Source organism: Fulmarus glacialis, unplaced genomic scaffold, assembly GCF_000690835.1.
Source record: "Fulmarus glacialis isolate BGI_N327 unplaced genomic scaffold, ASM69083v1 scaffold49381, whole genome shotgun sequence".
Lineage (NCBI taxonomy): Eukaryota > Metazoa > Chordata > Aves > Procellariiformes > Procellariidae > Fulmarus > Fulmarus glacialis.
Window position 1 is genome coordinate 26,126 of NW_009196856.1, and position 18,742 is coordinate 44,867.

An 18,742-nucleotide genomic window follows, 5' to 3' on the forward strand; every position below is an offset into this window, starting at 1 on the left:
TCAAAATCTCTGACTGTTACACAGCCCGCTCCATTGCCTACTTTCTTCCTGGGCTTCCGTCACAGCAGATTTCCTCTGTTCCTTTGCTACACAAAGAGATAAATGTTTTGGGGAAGGGGTGAGGGAGCACAGCCCACTTCCAGCCTTTCCCTCTCCCCACTGCTGGTGGAGAAGGCTGGCTGGAGCAGAGGCACAGCAAGGCAGGGACCTTACAGAGAGTTATGATGCCGTGCTATCTGTGACTAATACATGATGTTTAATAGCACACACATTTAGAATTATGTGAGATTGACTTGTTGCCCATCAAAGGAATATTGCCTGCCCCTGGTGATGTGCTGTCCAGCTGCATGTGGGTCATAGGTGCAATATAGATGCCTCCACAGCTGGAGTTAACAGTAGGGCAATAATTCAGGACCTGGTCTGGCTTGTGGCAGAATCTGTGGTGTCTCTAAAAAGCGACTGCCCGAAATGGGGAACTGCAGGCCAGGACAAGAGGCCGTACTTGGCACCGAGGTGTCAGAGGTTAGCATTGAGCCCCGTGTCTTTTTGGTCGTTGGTGTGCTAGCATGTTCTAACTGCTGCCTCCTGCAGAAGGTTTTCGGACGATAATTGCTGTGGTTGTTTGTCATTACAGAAGTAACGCTGAAGGTCCATGTAAGCGATGCCAGCACACATCAGCCAGTAACTGAAGCCTTCATTGAGATTTTTACCAACCAGATCTCCATTGCATCTGGAACCTCAGGAGCAGATGGCACTGCCTTCCTCAAGTTTCAGTATAAGTTGGGCAATCAGCTGATAGTGACTGCTAGTAAACATGCGTATGTGCCAAATTCTGCACCATGGAAACCTGTAAGATTGCCTGGTAAGAGATCTTTATTTTTGTTCTGAGGTAAGATTTTGCATCTAAAGGAAGTTACACAGTTTTGTATGATGTGTTTTAATGCTTGCGATCCTGGGTGGGAGGAAGAACATCTGTGCATTTCAAAAAAAGCAAGGTTTCTTCCTCAGTTAAACTGTGGCATCAGGGCTGTGCAGAGATTCGCTCTCCTGCTGGCTGTCGTTGATACAGTGCTACGTCAGTTTTCAAACAACTGTTGATGCTCTTACAGCTTCACAGAAAATACAGCTCTATTCCAGATCTTTTTCTTTATGGAACTCTGTTTCCAAGTGCTTTGTTTCAGCAGCTGTAATGTACTCATTCGTTTTTCTCCCAACAATTGTTGCACCGTAGGCTGTAGTATACAAAAAAAGTCCTGGCCTTTCAGTTCTTGGCCATGTCCATAGGACAGTTTTAATCTGCAGTTATGTTATCCAGATGTAAGGATTTTTTCTAACTTAATTAGTACGGTTTGTTTCTTCTGCAGGCAAACAAATATAAGAATAATACTTGCATATTAGTTTTTATCAGAATGCCTCAAAATTTTATGGGAAGTGGGAGACTTTACATTAGTTGTACAGGAGGGGAAACTGAGTCATGAAGACTATTTCTGTACTGCTAAATAGAACAGATTGAGGGTGGCTTTCAGACCTTGAGACATAACATCTAGATGAAGGTCACATCCCCAGTTTTCATCTGCCTTTCCTCTAATCCCCAGCCACAATTAGGGTCCAAGTAGTTTGGGAATGGCCCCAGGCTTGTATTATACCCAAATCACACCTAAATATCACCTCAGATTTGATAATTAGCCCAGGCCAAAGCCATGCCAGGTTTTAAGTGCACTAATATTTAACTAGTATAAATGATCACTGGGCAGTGTTCAATCCCATGCCTTGGCTCTATTTTATTTATTAATATCAGCATAGCCAGAAGGACTGTGTGGCTTGCCACAAGGTCAAGCAGCAAATGTATTTTCAGATGGGGAAAGGAACTTGAATCTCTTCAAACCCAGAATTATGCTTTAGGAATTTCAACATGCTATTTACTTACCTGCATTCTCTTGCTTCAGGTAAGATAGACTGACTTCTTCCACATTTCCTCTACTGTATTCTGTCACATTTTCTAGCTACTTAATGGAGCTATAGTGAAGACTAAGCCAGGCTCTTAGGTGCATAGTGAAAGAATAACTGAAATGAGTTGCAGCAGGGAGAGTTTCAAATAAATAAAAGGGAATAAATCTTTACAGCAGCAGTAGTCAAAGATTGGAACAGGTTGCCCAGAAAGGTTGTGAAATCTCCATCTTTAAAGGTATTCAAAACTCAACTGGACACCCCCCTGCTTGGCTGAAGCAGGTGACCTCCAGAGGTTCCCAGCAACCATAATTGTTCTGTGACTGTTTAGAAATTTCCTTGATGTTTTTTCTGTTTAAATAAGATGGGGTGCAACTTCCTCAGCATACTTCATGTACTTCCTTAAGACACAATCATATATGATTAAAGCATGCAATAACCTTTTCTTGCCTTGTGTCTCATATCTTTCTGACTCATACCCTAGATCTTTTGAATGCGTCCTACTCTTCCGTGGACTGGAGTTTGTTTGGTTAGGTTTTTTGCTTGTTGCTTTTTCTTAAATATTGATTTTGAGGGAAGGGAATCAAACATGGCATTATTGTTTTGGTAAATCATTGAAGTTTAAAGAGCAGCAATCGTATACAGTTTCCACAAAATCCTTCTTTCCACGGCTGAAATGTGAGCTTACTCAGAAAATAGATTCTTTTCACCTCTGATCTTCCCCCATTGAAACTAGTAGATAGTTTGCCATTGATTTAATTGGGAGTTGAATCCTTTCTTTTGCTTTCTGTTCCTTGAACTTAATCCTTTCTTTGATTAAAGAAACAAGAAGTTACAACTTGATACGCCCATGTAGATTTAATAGGGTTGTTCTTTGAATTACTCTTTAAAAGGGACATGACATGAAAGTTCAGACCCAAGGTACTTAGGCTGTTATTTTTTGTATTGACTAAAATGCCTATAGTCTTTAAAAAACTTTCCAAGAACTGTTCGTATTTAAATGTCCTGTATTTAAATGCCTATCATGCTTGTAACCAGCACAGTCTAGAAGTTTTGAAAACCGTGGAAGTTTTGTTGTTGTTGTATTTTTGTAATCTGGGATGAATGATGGGGAACAGGCAGCATATTTAAATCTTGATTCTGCAGTGTGCAGTCTGGGCACACGCATACAGCCGGATCCTCATTTCCCGAAAATGCCTTTTAACAGTACTAGTAGTTGTCACCCCACAGAGCAGATATGCCATTCTGAGCAGTGTTCCACCCATGGCAGTGGTTTAAGCTAATATGCCGACCTGTGTACTGTGGTGAATGAACTATGGACACGTTTACTTCAAATGTGGAAATGATAACCATGAGCAGGGAGTAGGTTTGAGAGCTATAGGGTGGTAATGTTTAAAGTACTGTAACAGGACCTTGCCAAAGGGTCATGATTATTCCATCACAGTCAATATGCATTAGTTATAATCTTATGCTGAAAAGCTGTGCAGCCACTGAACTTGTGATATTATTGTAATAGCTTGAAGGAGTAAGCATCGAGGGTTTTCTGTTCTCATAATTTGGCAGAAATTAACTTTTCTTATATTAACCAAAATAATTACTAGCTCTTTACCACTTAAGCAGGAGGATTATTTATTTACATAGTGATAAATGGTAGGAGGAAAAGATTAAGATCTCTTTTTCCATTAAACTATTTATCAGCAGAGCCATGACTCCACTTATTAAATTAACAGTTCATTAATTTAACATCACTTGAGTTGTTGAAGTGTTCATGATGGAAGATGTGCTCATCTATCTGCTCTTAGCTACGCATAGGTTTTTCTTTGTAAATAATTTGGAAGAAGAAAATTTGTGACGGGTAGTCCATAGTTAAGAGGACATTTTTGGATTGTGTGCAATGGAGAGAGGGAAGTTGCTGAGGCAGCACAGTTCAGACTAGCTGGTCGGGTCAGTCAAAGCAAACCATGGTATTCACTGTGGTGAAATGCAGTTCTAGGAGCAGAGGATGCTCGTGGTATTTCTGGGAGAGGAGAGCTCATCTGGAAAGCAGTGACTCTGCAGAAGACGTGTGAGTGATGGTAGATGAATGATTGAAAATAACCTCCCAATGCAGCACTGCAAGAAAGCAGAATAATCTGATCCTTAGCTGTAAAATAAGGTAAAGACTGAGAAGGAGGAGTAGTATTTCAGAACTTGTCCTTGGTGTAGCCACTCAGGGAAATGTGTGTCCAGTCCTGGATCCACACTTCAAGAAAAATGTTTAAACCTGCAGGGTTATAGTTATATCAGGAGTGATTAAAAGATTGGAAAATACAGCTTACAGGGAAAGACTTGGAAGTGCTTAATTTATTTTGTTCACCAGAGAGAAAGTTCATGGGGTAATTTGATCGTAGTCCATCAGTACCCGCGTAGAGAACAGGAAACCGGTAAGAGAGAATTCTTCTGTCTAGTGGGCTTGTATAAAAAGAAGATCAAATGGCTGAAAGTCTAACCTCAATAAATTTTGATGGGTAAAAAGGCACATAGTTTAAGTGACCTCATAATAATTTATTAGAACATTGATGTTGCGGTGTGTTCTTTACCACTGGACACCTTTAAAAGAAAATTGGATAGTTTTTCTACAACATGTTTTCTAGTTTAAGCACAGCTATTGGATCTGAAGCAGTAATTAATTCAGGGAACGCTGTAGTTATACAGGAGTAAGACAGGATCATCACAGTCATCCTTCTGGCCTCAAAAACTATGACTTTCTGTCTTTGTCATGCTGAGAAAAGATTGTGCAGAAAAGCCCAAGGGAAGTTTAGAGGTTATATATGCATTATAGTCTGTCATATATGGAAGAAGATGTTGGCATGGTTTATTGTATTGAGCTCCCCAGGGTGTCTAAATTATATTAGCTTTCTTCATACAAATTAAGTTATTGGAGTAAAGACAAACAAATTTTGTAATTGTGTGGCCTTAATGCTACTTGCACCAGGCTTTCTTACTTATGTTGTAGATCTGTTTCACATGTAGAGTGTTAGAAAGAAAATTCTCAGCTGTACTTGCAATAACATGATTTTTTTTTTTTTTTTTAATGTTCATATATGTTGTTAAGACCATCTTTTAGGTGGTGGTTCTTATCAGCGTGTTTTTCCTAGTTTCTTCTCCTTTCTCCTGTCTTTCTCCCAAACACTAAAATTTCTGGTTTTTAAAAAGAGAATATATTTCTTAAAACAGAAATAGTGTACAGTCTCCCCATTTGTAACTAACATCTATATGGTCTCTTGGATTAAGTAATACATACTAATTTAGAGGAAATTTATGAAGCTCCAGAAAATCAGAAGAGCTTGCGCTGTTCTTTTATTAATTGGTTCTGGAAATGTCTTCCTCAGCTTATGGTCACTTCAGAATGGGATGAGTACTTTCCAGGTGCAAATGTGGGATGCTGCCCAGTTACCAAAAATTACTAGTCTGCATTAATCTCCTCCTCTCCTTCTATCTTTGAAAGCCATGCATGGACTGCAGGCAGGTCTACTTCTTACTGTTTTCGTGGGTGTGGGAGTCAGGTGTGCTCGGTGGCTAATTCCATACATATTTCTGGTCTTCTGGGTGTGAAGAACTTGGCATGAAATTGTATCACACTCTTCATTCTCCAAAGATCTGTGTGCATGCAGACATAGCCCCCTATAAGGAATGTCAGTACCCAGTGGCAAAGGAGGTCCTTGCAGGCAGAGTTCTTGCAGCAAATACCATTTATCTGTCCCTTTTCGCACCACTGGTAGAATGACAGTAGTTCTGCTATATATAGCACTTCTGTAGTGTAGGTGGTGACTCAGTAAGGACATGCTGTATTTTAAAGCAAATTATTCAGACTTATTCATCATACTTTGCTTTTCTGTATGACTTTTTATGTAAGCATCTCAAAGTATTTAAAAGTTAAGTTTCATTAAAATCTTCCTAAGGTAAGAAGTATAGCCGTTTCACAGAAAAATAATTCAGTCAGACTGAGTTAGTGTTTCACTCCTCTTTAGGTAATGACAAGTCTTTCTGTGGAGCTGGGAATTATAATCTGAAACCCTGCTTTACACTGCGCTCTTCTGTACTTTGAGCTACCATGCATGACTTGCAGGAGTCAAAGCGTAGAACATGTTGTTTAGTTCAGTAATAATTACTCTCGCAATTCAGTTATTTGGTTTAGAAAATGCATGTGGTTTCTGTCATGTATACAATATGACTTTAATAGTTTGGGTGGCCTGCTTTTGCAAAAATGTAGAAGAAAGTAAGTGCTGTTGTTGTTGGGTTATGTTTACAACAATTCAAATATATCCCACTCTCTCCCACAGTGTTCTCTTCACTGAGTCTCGGCCTTCTTCCTGAACGCTCAGCTACTCTAATGGTCTATGACGATGTAGTCCAGATAGTCTCAGGATTTCAAGGTACGCTGGTTTTTGGAAATGGGAATGGAAATTTGAGTGACACTAAACAAAAAGCCTGACAGCCCAATATTTTCTGAACTCTGTCCCGTGGGTGAGACTGGTATCATGTGGGGAGTTCTTCTGAGTTCCCCAAGGAATGCTCCTCTGTGGGATGGTTTTACCAAATTGATTAATAGCTAAATTCGTCCCTAACTGCTGTGACTAGGGAATTTGAGTTACTTGGTAATAAACAAGTCTGGACTTTAGTGTGCCATTTGAGAGCTAGAGATTAAATTTCTTTCGCTATCTGTTGGATGTTTTTTCATCTAGCCTCATTTAACCATCCTTGCAGTAAACATTTTGTGATGTGTTCTTATTGTCTAAGAATTGTCTCTGTTTTGTTTTTTTTTTTCTCTTGCTCCCTACTGTAATGCCTTAGAAATTTAGGGCATAGAAAAACTGAAAATTTTTCATATCTGCATTGTTGTATACCCTATATAAACTTGCTTTTCTTAAGTACTTCCTGTGGACCCCTTATCAGACTGCCTGCAAACCCACATACTGCAGGATGAAATCCACTGTATTAGAAGAATAAAGTTCAAATCACCTTTTCATAAGGCCAAACACAGAAGTTAAAGCAACTGTAGTATCAGTCAGATGAACACTGTGTTTTCTGAATTGCACAGTAAAGAATAAAATGTTCATCTGACCTGGGGATCTGACCTAGCTTAGCCCAATTGATGTGATAGCTGAGGTAGGTCTGTTAACAAAAGAGCAGAAGTTTTTAAAGATACCTTGATGAGCCAAAACAAGGGGACATCCTTCCTGTGAGCACTCTTACTGTGCATAAACTATGTCTTATTCCCATGTATTATGATTACCATTATTTTAAAGTCTACCAGATAGTTAATAAACAGGGGAATACTACCTTCAATAAGATTCCAAGATAACCTTGTTTTATCTGAGGGAATATAATACAATTATGCCTTCCTGACATCTTTTTTTATGGACAATAGGCTTTTCATTAGTGATAGCACTAGGTACAACTGGAGCTGAAAAAGCACTAAACAAATTAGGTAGCTGATAGAACGCTCAGAAGGGGCTGTAGAACAGCACGGCTGCCATATGTATATTCTGCAGTTTGAGAGCTGACATTATCTAATGGGGTAAATTAGATGGACAGTGAACTGTGTTAAACCACAAGGGATTCCATTAGACAAAACATGAAACATTGTTTACCAACAGTATTCTACTAGCATTAAATACTCTTATTCTTATGCAAATGTGCTAATATTATGCAATTAATTTTAAAAGAACACTCTTTTCATGTTTACAGCTTCCATTCTTCAAAAAAATGGGGGATGTTAAAGGGCTAGAGGGACATTTAACAGCCCAGTGACACTCATAAATATTTTCCACGTAATATTGCTCCCTTCAGTGAATTGATCTGGGTGTTCCCAATATATTTAAACTAGATTAATATAACTGGTTCTGCTAGTTTAGCAAAGAAAGAGGATAAAGGAAGAAAGCGGTACCCGGAGTATTCTAAGGGCTGGGATTTGAACTCTCAGTCATGCTCAGTAAAAACTATTTTATGGGACCAGCCCATGCTCCTTTTCTTGGAATTCTCTTGTGATGAAACCTAAATGAAAGACGGCCTAGACATTGTACCAGCATTTGAATGGTCTCTCCAGTCTCGATGCAAAATCCTTGTGACCTAGTTTTTCTCTGTTACTTCTCCAATTTATTTCCCAGTAACTTCGTGCTCCTTCAAAAGAGCCGATCAGGAGTTACCTTAGTGCAAAAACGAGCACAAAACAGAACTCATTATACCAGGAACAGACTGGGAACACTGGTGTTTGAAGCAGTAGTCGAAGGGAGAGAAAGGCCTGTCTAGTACAATAAGTTACCACTTGCTTTTGAATAATTAATCAAGCGACTTATTATGCCGTTGAGAAGTTTGTCTGAGCTGATGCAGCCAGCTTCATTTTCATGATGGCATTACAATCCGCTGCTGTGCTCTGTCAGTAATTGCGAGGGATGGAGCTTGCCAGCCACTGGGTCATTTAAGTTATTTAATACCGGCACAGTGACAAGCTGAACTTCAGCATTCAGTGAATGGGAACTGTACGGGTTCCCTCTATCTGCCTCTGACATATGAGCAATCAGAGCATGAATTGATCATACTTTGGATGTTACTTCACATAGATTGAAGCTCAAATGCCAGTGTGGTGCCACATGTCACACATCCAGCCTGACAAGAGGTGCCTTACAGGGACTCCTTGAGATGGTTACATCTTCAGGAGTGCACTGGCAAACTGGAGCTGACAGCATTTGAATCATGGCCGGTGTGTTGACAAGAGGATGTTTAAAGAAGATAAGATCAGTGCTCAGCAGTCCTTTACCTCATGGCACTCGCCAAGTGGAGGGGAGCTCACGTGCCAATTTTATACTTGAATGTGTTTGGGTTTTCTTTGGGTTTTATAAGTCAAAACTAGATATCTTCAGTAACAGAAGCAATAATAATAATCCACTCCCAGTGATAAGTGTTGATTTGTTGAAAAATACTTTTAAGAGTCTGGTCAGCACAAGTCTTTCTCTCCATTTTAGCATTTCCAATTCCCTCAGTAAGTCTATTCCCAGACATATGCCCCAAAATCCTCTATGACCTCTGCTAAAGGAGTACATTGGATTATCTTTTAGCAAGGTGGTGAGAGAAGGCGAAAGCCTTGGTAGCTGCTTCCCTCACAAGCCTTTGGCTGGTAGCTCCCGGTCTTCTGCCCCTTTGAAGTCTCTTGCTGGGTTTTGGGACACCCAACTGAAGAGCTGAGGGGAGACTCTGGGTGAGTGGCAGGTTTTGGGTGAATATCAATATTAAGGAGTTTGTTAATCTAGGGTGTGAATTAACTACTCTGCACTGATTTATTGTATGTATATGCACTATCTACAGAGGAAGCTGTTTCTTCCACCTTAAAGCTTGCATCCGCAGGTTTTCTGCCAGGTTTGGGGCTCAGCCGTAGGAATACTTTGCGTTGCCTGTAGGGTTCAAGAAACTGAGGTTAGAGGCTTTCTGAGTCCTCACTCTCTGGTTGAAATTTGGCAGCTCATGGCTCTCCCAGTGCTACAAAACAACCATTTTTTAATAGAAAACCCCAGAGCCTCCGCATAAACTACTGTGTTACAGACTCAACAACAGTTACTTTGTTTTTAATTCTTAATTAGTTCGCATCTTCAGAAATATAGTACTGGTTCTTGGCAAGTTGAATAATTCATCTTAACCAGAGATTTAGACAGCAGAAAATCCTACAGTTTTACATTGAACTGTTAGTAATAATCCTAATACCAGTTTCTTTGTTGTGGGTTTTTTTCTGTTTTGTTACTGTGGATGCTTATCCCGACGGGCCATAGGAGCCTGCTCAGCAGTGCGGTCAGAGCTCCCGAGTGCTTGAGCAGATCTGTCCCTGGGGTACAGCAAACTACTTCGGTATTGCAGAGAACTCGGGAGATAAGTCTTCCCCGAGTTCATTGCAGTCAATTTATTTAGTCTTTTATGTTGTTTCCCATTTAAGCCTAGAAATTGGGTAAGGGAGATTTCTTCCCGTTTCACACAGGTGTTGTTTAATAACTGTCTTAAACACTTAAGGATACTGCCAGTCTTGAGAGGGTGCTGTAAATACTTAAATGTTTCAGAAATTAAAAAAGAAAAGTGGTTTTATAACTTTTTCTTGCAGAATTACCAAAGAAATGACAGCTAAACAATGATCAGCTCTTTGGAGATACTTGCCCGCCTACATAGCAGTTTTTGTTGGCCAATACAAAGTTTGTTCTGTGGAATTTTATGTTTTCACATAGCTAGAGCTCCTATGAGCTAGAAAATAATGCGAGAAAAGTCTCCTGGTTAATGACATCGGCAGTTATAAAGTTAGGAGTTGTGAGTCAAGCTCTTTAATCCTTCTCACAGTGAAGTTACATGTAACCTAAAAGTGCTGCCAGAGACTAATAGAGGAAAAGGAGCAAAATTGGTTTGAGTTGACATCTTTGAACTGCATAGTCAACTGTGAATTAAGAAAAAAAAAACTGCTTGCCTCTTGATTTTGTGCTGCGTGGGGAGTGTTCTGTGAGTATTCAAAATGAGCTCTGGAGAATACAATAGCTTTTGATTTAAAAATTAATTTGCATGTTGCACACACAAACTTGCAGATGGAGTCTTGCTGTGTGTTGCTAAACAGTATTAATGGCGAGCATCCATTGAAAAAGACTATTGACTTTATAAACTGGGATTTAAATGAGACATGAAATGCAATTGTACGTGACACAGTCTTAAATCATGTCGCAGCAAAGACCCTTCAATTAACACCTAGTGATCTTGAAAAAAACAACTAAAACTGTGCAAGACAGAGGAAAAGAGAGAAATCTTACATGCCAAGTAATCTGGTTCTGTTTAGATGTGTTCTTTGCGTGGGAAAATATGGAAACTCTTCTCACCCAGGCTTTGTCAAGTGAATCTTTTTATGCAGTGGTTTAAATAAAAAGTTACTATTATCTCAGTACTAGTGATAGTTAATGTGGCCAAAGCTTTGTAAAAATGAGACATGGAAATTACACAAGTTAATTGGGACTACAGATAGAATTGTAGTCCCTTAGAAAATCACTTTAAAGAGTGTAAGCTAAATTTATCTTGCTATTTCAAGAAAAACAGAGTTTAAACAAAAATGGTGAAATGGATGCTTTTCTAAGCTTTCACATGCCCTGCCTCTGAACTCAGTTTTAGTTTCAGTTATATTCACTATAAGAAGTATGTAATGAAATTTGAGGTGATCCTGGGAAATAACATGGTCAGAAAAGCTTCTGACATCAGATGCTTTCACAATTTTGCTCAGTGGTACTTGTGGAAAAATAATGGCAACTGCAAAATAAATGTAAAAATACTGGGTTTCCTCCTCCTTTGTTATAGCCTTCTGATGTCTCTGTCCTTCTCAAGCTATTTCAGTTTATAATGAAAAAACCTGTAAATGTGCTTCCATAAATATGAACATCTAAATGTTCTGCCTGCCTTGGATATAAAGTCACTTTTAATTTTTTTAGGTGCACGGACTCAGCCGCAAGTTCACTTTCAGAGAAGATCTGTGAAATTACCAGAGAACACTAGCTACAGTGATTTGACAGCATATCTAACTGCAGCCAGTTCACCCTGGGAAGTGGACAGCTTTCCTTATTTGCAGGGATTAGATGGAAATGGAACAGGTAACCCACTACTTTGGTTTTGCTCTGATTTTCATTTTGGTCCAGGGATCAACTTTTGACCATATCATTTTTTCCATTTCTTGTTCCAGCAAACATTCTTTAAAATTTGGATGACATGATAGGTTCAACTGCCCTACCACAATGCTGTTCCAATAAGCAAGAGACCAAGGTCCGCTATCCCTTAAATGGGGCCACTGAATAGCAAAGATGAAGACTCCTTGGCTTTGGGAGATCAAAAAAGTTTGTTACACTTGTAGTTTAGAGTTAAGTCCCCAAACGTGTTGCATGTGCGCATACAAAGATGGAGATTAATGTGAACGGACAAAAGAAAATTTAACTGGAGATGCTGTAAATTCTTGTTCAATTTTTTTCTAAAAATAAATAAAATGCTTATACGTCACGGATTTAATACTCTGTTGTTTCAGCTAAGAGTTGTTTCAATGGCTTTGTTAATACTTTCGAATCTAGCTTCAGCCAAAAATATGCAAATTCATTTAGCACCAAAGGGAAGACAGTGAAAATTCATGGTAGAAACACAACCACTGTTAAATTCAAAGCTGTAATACATTTTTATGACTGCAACTGCCTGTTATTCTTCTTCCACTTCTCATTAGTCTTGACTGAAATAATTGGTGGTGTGTAGGCTACAGAAAAATAGAATAGTTGGGCACAGAAATCTTCAAATTCTTAAAATGCTGCTGTGAAAAGGAGAATAATGTTTTCTCTGTGTCCGTATTGGGTTAGAAAGCAAGCAGCGGACTTTGCAGTGCAGCAAGAGAGATTCAGACTAGTGATTAGGAAAACCTTGCGATGGTGAGGATAGTTTAAGCTGTAGAATCAATTGCTTGAGGGTGTTGGACAGAATTAGACAGTCACCTCTGAGGATGGCATAGGCATAGCTGAGCCTGCTTTGAAGCAGGCTAAATAACCCCTGGAGGTCCCTCCCTGCTGTTTCTCAGGATGCATTTACTTGTGATATGTTGATCTAGGTGGCTTTGAATGCTGGGTCATATGTATAAACGGTATGTACTGAGCTTGCTAGCTTTTCTGTTTAAAAAAAAAAAAACAAAAACAAAAACAAAACAAAAAAACACATAATAAACTGCCTCTTCCCTTTGTGTTGGGTTGACGGTTGGACTCGATGATCTTAGAGGTCTTTTCCAACCTTAATGATTGTATGATTCTAAATCTGAGTATCTCCTTTTCTATTATAATTAGAAATGTGTCTGCTACCTTAGTCCAATCCTTCTGTCTGCTCCAGTGAGTACATCTCATCCTATCTCATTCTATATCTCTGTCATTTCCCTATTCTCATCTTCAAGATTAAGTTTTCTCTGGCTCTTCATACTCAGACATGATCAAATATCTCTTATCTTTTTTAAAACGAAGGAATGCACTTGATCTCATTCGTCTGTCTACTTCCTCATCTCCTTTCTTTTTGTCTCTAAACCAACTGAACAAACTGTTGACAATGTGTGTGGGATTCCTCTCCCAAATCTTTCCTTAGTACTCTGCAACCCATCTTTCCCACCCTTGCATTTATTTAGTGAAAACAGGTCTTGCCAAGATTTCAGATGATCACCTGTCATGGGAACTACACAACCAGGACATCATCTTCCTCCTATTTTACCTCCTACCCTCCTACAAAACAGATGAACACATCCCTTGGTTTTTTCATCTTCTATATGCTCGCATGACGGGAACTTTTCTACTTGAGCATGGGGGCCCTGGATTTCTCTTTTATTAGCCTTCAAGTAAAAGTATGTCACAAAAGACCAAAATGACCAGCAAAGAAATGGGGTTTAAGAGACTCAGAAGAGCCTTGTTTTCTGAATAGTGTAGTATTCAGTATGGTGTAATACAGACTACAAATACAATATATCTGTATATGCACAGTAGTATAGTTGAAATGTCCTCTATTTTTAGTAGAAGTTTCGCCTGCTGTGGAAACATTAAACTTTAAAATCCTAGACTTGGATTGACTTCCTTTCTTCATCTCCAAGCGACTTGCTGAAGATTTCACCTGAAAAACTTTTGAAGGAATAAAAAATGAAATTACCACCTGCTGGGGATGACTGAATATTTCTGTTCTCAAGAGAAAAAGAGAAATATGTACAAATTTTAGAATTCTGAAAAAACTTAGCATTAATTTGCATGGGAATTTTGGAGTGTTCCTGAACACTACCCCTTCGCCCCTCTCTCCCCCTCACCAATTACTCTTCTGTTCTTTCATAGTTTATTTACATGTCTGTAGAGTTTTGGAGAGTCCTGCTATTTGTTTCAGTCAGCTCAGTTCTCTGGCTAGTATTTATCCAGAGTGACTTTACAGTTATTTTGACTAAAACCTGTTCTCTGTGAGTTCAACAGTTTTCACAAAATCTCAACTGGGTGTTGAAGTAGTAATATGGCGCAGTGAAAATTCATTGCATGAATCAGCATGTTCCAAATATAAAAATTCAATTTAGCTGCAAGTAGTGACAAGCCTGTATAGTGTTAGCTTATTGTTTGTATTAATCACCAGTTGGAGAACAGTAGGATGGTTTCACAAAATCTTGTCCTTTTAACCAAATTAAGCAAAACTTCCCTTCTTCTGCAGTAATGGACCAAGCTGGCTAATAACCATTACTCCTGCTGGTTTTGTAGGTTGTTTGTTTCTTTATGAAGAGTCAAGTCTAAGGCACGGTGCATTTTCCTCTGATTATTGTTAGAGCTCTTCACAGGTCACCAGAATTCAAAAATGACAAGAAATAAATGAAAGCTGACATTTATTGAAGTCCATTCCCATTTAATCTGTGCATGTGCTTATCAGTTTTATAGCATGTGAGAGTTCCATAAGCATTGATTTTAATTTATCTTCACAACAGAAAAGAAAAAAATTTGTCTTTTTAATGAGCATTTACATACTGTGCAAGATGGCAAACTGAAGGATTATTTCTTCTTGCCAGAGGTCAGTGGATTTCAGAAATTTATTCATCTTCTAATATATCTTGTTCAGCCCAGTACTGAGCAAAGCATCAGTGCATCTTAAGTAAAAAAGATGCCAAAAAAGTGTTTCACCATCAGAATGCTATTTCTGGGACTGAAAACTCATTTTTACAGATATTAGGCAGATACGCTTTATCAAGACAGTAATGAAAGAAAAATTAAAAACTTTCAATATCTAAAAATAAGTAAAATATGAAACATAATTTAATCTTTAGATATTAATCTAAATGTTTCTAAAATCTGGAGTTATACCTTTTGTCATTAGGAATTTGTATATGCCAGAATGTTATCAGGTCAGGTTATGATACTTAGCAATAGGAATTTATTTCTCTGATACCAGCCTGAGAAACTTAGTGGCCCAAGTCCAGTGACTTGGGGACAAGCATCAATCTGATAGAAGTTACAGGTGCATGGCAGAGGCAGTGGATTGAACGACCAGGAATAAAGGAACAACTTTTTCCCCACCAATTCCCTCCTCTCTCTCTGTTTTATATTCTAAGGCTGTAAGGGGATGATATTGTGCACCATTGGAGCCTGTAATACAAACGCTTGGGTAGGCTGGCAACCTTCCCCTACACCTTAGCTGAATTTCCAAACCTTATTTTTCTGTTTTTTTTTGTCAGCTAGCTCTGTGGGTCTTTTACATGGCCATCTTCAGAGTGCCTGTTTTCTCAGCACTTTAATCCCTCTGGAAGACATGCTTCTGCCCCTCAGTTCACAGCAGATCAAAGCAGAGCGTGTGCCCCTTGCGTGTGCTTTCATCCATCCTTGGCCTGTCAGCCGTGCAGCAGTGATACTCGCCTTGAAATCTGGGGAAAATGTGCGTCAGAGTAGATGCTATAGTAAACAAGCCACATGCAAAGTTACTTCTGGTTATTTTCCATGTCTTCAGTTTGGCACCTCTTGCAAAATCCAAAGAATTTAAAATTCTGAGGAGTTTTGTCTTTTTCCCTTCCCTTTGCCTTTCCCCCCGCCCCTTTCCTGGTGATGTCTTAACTTTGGTGAGCTGTTACTCAGAGACAACAAATTCAATAAAGGCCATTCCTTGAGACTTACTCGCTGTTAAGAGAAATGATAAAGGTCTTAATGCTTTCCCACTGTTCCCTGGAAAGTACTCATCCTAATGAACACTGGCGCCGAGATACTGCATGTTCCTCAGGACCCCTTGCCGTGCCTTAGCGTCGCAGGTGGCACACCACTCTTGGGTGCGAATGTGCTTTTACCAGCAGCTTATGCTGATGTGAGGCACTAGGATTAGAGGGGGGCAGCGCCCTGCTCTCCACCAGCCAGGCACCCCTGTTCCTGCTCTCGGATGAGCCCCGAAGCAGGATGAGCGGCTGCAGGACCCCGGAGCCAGCCCCGAGGAGGCAGCAGGGCTGCCGCTCTTAGCAGCAGCATGCACCCGGGCGGTTCAAGCCCCTTGCAAAACTGGAAGTTCCATCTCTTCTGGTTTAAACTGCTACTGCTATTGCTTTGAGCTCCAGATCTCCAAGGTTTTTTTCCCCTGAACGCATACATATATATATCTGTGGTATTTTTCCCTATCATTGATTCATTTGGTTAAATGGTTGAAGGGTTATAATGCTTTTTTAAATCGTGTTGTCATGAAGTAACGTCTGTTGGCATGCAGTTTAAACAAAAAGAATAATTATTGTCTTACATAGATAAGAAGATAACACTGTGTATTCTAATAATCCATTTAGCTTGGTTTATTTCAGTGAAAGGCCAAAGGAAATACATCCTGGCATTCTTAAACATACGACCGATCATCCTTGCAGTGTCACTGCATGTTTGGGTGTTTGTTAGTTATAATATGGGCATGTGAGGCTGTAATAAAGGCTTGTGAAATTTTTTTTTTTTTGCCATGATTATGGCTGTGGTACTCATACATACTTACTTAAGATGAATTAAGATGAGAAAATATAAGCAGGAGATTTTTGCACTGTAGTTTTCTTGTTTTCAGAATTTTCCAAAATTAAGTGAAAAATACAGAAGCATATACATCTTGCTTGTGTGAATTTTGTAAGGCAGGGAAGATTACTACTACCATCCCTTGAGAAATATATTGGTGCAGTACTGCAGTGTTGAACCACATGGGTGTATCTTAAGTTCTGGGAAATTCTGCAGTCACAATGTTCGTTCATTCTCTCGGTAGGAAACAGCACTAGGTATGACCTCACCCCTGTCACTGCAGTCAGTGTTCATCTCCTCAACAGCGATGGGACTCCAATCCCCGTGAATGGCCCCATCTACGTAACAGTGCCTCTGCCAACAAACAGCAACTTGAAGCACAATGCACACGTTCCAGCATGGAGGTTTGACCAAAAATTTGGTAGGTAACACCTAATTGTGATTCGCTAGATGGCTTCGTTTGTCTGATACTAATGTCTCACTGCATTTATTATTTTAATATAGTAAGGTCTTCATTGGAGTGTACAGAAATCTGTTTTCTGTCTAAATGGAGGGAAGACTGAGTTTTATTGATCAAGTGATATATAGTGTATTTGCAATTATACTTGAGTAGCATTGTGTGCCACTTCTAGACAAAATTTTTTGTAAATGTAACATTTTGCAATTATTAAATATTTTATGTAAAAACTATCTTGAGAAAACTTGATTTCACCCAGGGACTGAGAAGCAGAGCGACGCATTCGCTGTGGCATTGAATTGGAAGTCTGGAGAAATGAAAACTAGCCTTATCTTTGCCAGCAGCCAGCTATCTGACCTTTGGTCCGTCTCTTGTCTCTAGCTCAGTTTCCTGCCTGTCAGATAGGAAACATAATACTGACTTCTTTTGTAAATCACTTTGAAATTGACTAATGCTATCAAGAAGGAAAGTACATGTAAATTATTTTAAAAAAAAAATAAGCAACGAGCAAAATTCATGAAATATCTTGAAAGGACAGAATGACTAATCCACGTGAGCTGTAAAATGCACTCAGTTTTTTACGTTGCAGGACAACTTTTGCTGTTGCGAATAGGAAGTCTTCCAGAAATGTGTGCTTTAGGCTCTCTATTTTTGTTTTGGCTTGTTTTTTTCATTGCTAGGTGGTATACCGTGCTGGCCACCTTTACACCTTCAAAGTGTAAAGAATTAAGGGGTGCTTAAGTCTTGTCCTGGTGATTCCCTTCAGTTATTCCACTGTGTCCTCTGAAGTATGTACTAGATGGTTATTAAGAAAAAGAAGTCAAAAAAGAAGATTGGAAGGTGAGAAAGGCCAAGACTGCAAGGAAGAGAGGAAGAAAAAGGAGCCAGAAATGTGGATCTGTGTAGATGGTCGGTGGGGTTTTGTCCCTGCAAGGCAGACATTTTGACACAGTTTATGATCACATCCAGAAGTAGAATAACAAGCATGAAACCAGCGTATTGGAGGAAGGGGAGGGGAAGGGGGAAGAGAGCGGTGAAGGGGGAAATAACGTTTTTGCTTCCTTCCTGCCTCTGTTTGCTGAAAAAGGTGATGTATTTTCAAACAGCATGCCTGCTAAATCTTTTGTCAGAAGTTGGCTGTATTAGGGAGTAAAGCAGTAGGATTTAATAAAGAATAAATTTGAATATGATATAAAATTGAATAGTAGAATAAGAGTGCGATGAATGGATTCGGGGTTTCCCTTAACTGTGGAAACGTCAAGTTTTCTTGTGGTGCCCTGGCAGTAAGTTTCGTTACATTCTTCCTGAAACTGATTTTGATTTGTGATTCTAGAAACTATTTTGTTTTCCCTTGTTCAAAAAAAGATGTGGAAGACTGACTCATGTTTACTTTCCCCACAAGAAGCAGTCCATCCCCAGCCCTTCCTGTCAGCTGTGTTATAGCTGCAGCCCGCCTCATTGCTAGTTACTCGCTGCTAGTAAATGGTTCTGATTTTGATTATGGAGCTTTCTCCTTTATGGCCAAATTTCCATGCCCCTGTAGTGGGGCCACAAAAGCTATCTCTTACTGTGGAATGTGGTTTTTACTGTTGCATATAAAGAGCTAGTTAACCTATTGTGTGCGGTACATATTAGTATAGATCAATACGGATTAGTTAATTAGTGCTGCAGGCTTGAGGCTCCCAATCTTGAGACAAGTTCAACCTTGTTTGCTTCATGACAAACTGCGGGAGCACTTGTGCTGTTGGGAGGGAAAGGCATGAGGACCATTAAACAAAAAGGGTTTTTGTCAGACCACTTAGCT

The 18,742-nt window shown here is 39.4% G+C and overlaps 1 protein-coding gene across 1 annotated transcript; it reads left to right on the forward strand.

Moving 5' to 3' along the window:
* Positions 1-468: 468 nt before the first annotated feature.
* On the forward strand, positions 469-17,116 carry LOC104072763 (protein FAM171A1-like). The gene is made up of 5 exons (XM_009572330.1): positions 469-556; positions 635-862; positions 6,270-6,362; positions 11,427-11,585; positions 16,726-17,116. Exons 1-5 carry the CDS (start codon positions 469-471, stop codon positions 16,908-16,910), a joined length of 753 nt encoding a protein of 250 aa, XP_009570625.1. The 3' UTR covers positions 16,911-17,116.
* Positions 17,117-18,742: the final 1,626 nt, after the last annotated feature.

Coding starts and splice junctions, on each gene's coding strand:
- LOC104072763 (XM_009572330.1), top strand. CDS start 469: ATGGGGAACTGCAGGCCAGGACAAGAGGCCGTACTTGGCACCGAGGTG. Junction 557..634: donor CCGTGTCTTTTTGGTCGTTG/GTGTGCTAGCAT, acceptor TTGTCATTACAG/AAGTAACGCTGAAGGTCCAT. Junction 11,586..16,725: donor ATTAGATGGAAATGGAACAG/GTAACCCACTAC, acceptor TTCTCTCGGTAG/GAAACAGCACTAGGTATGAC.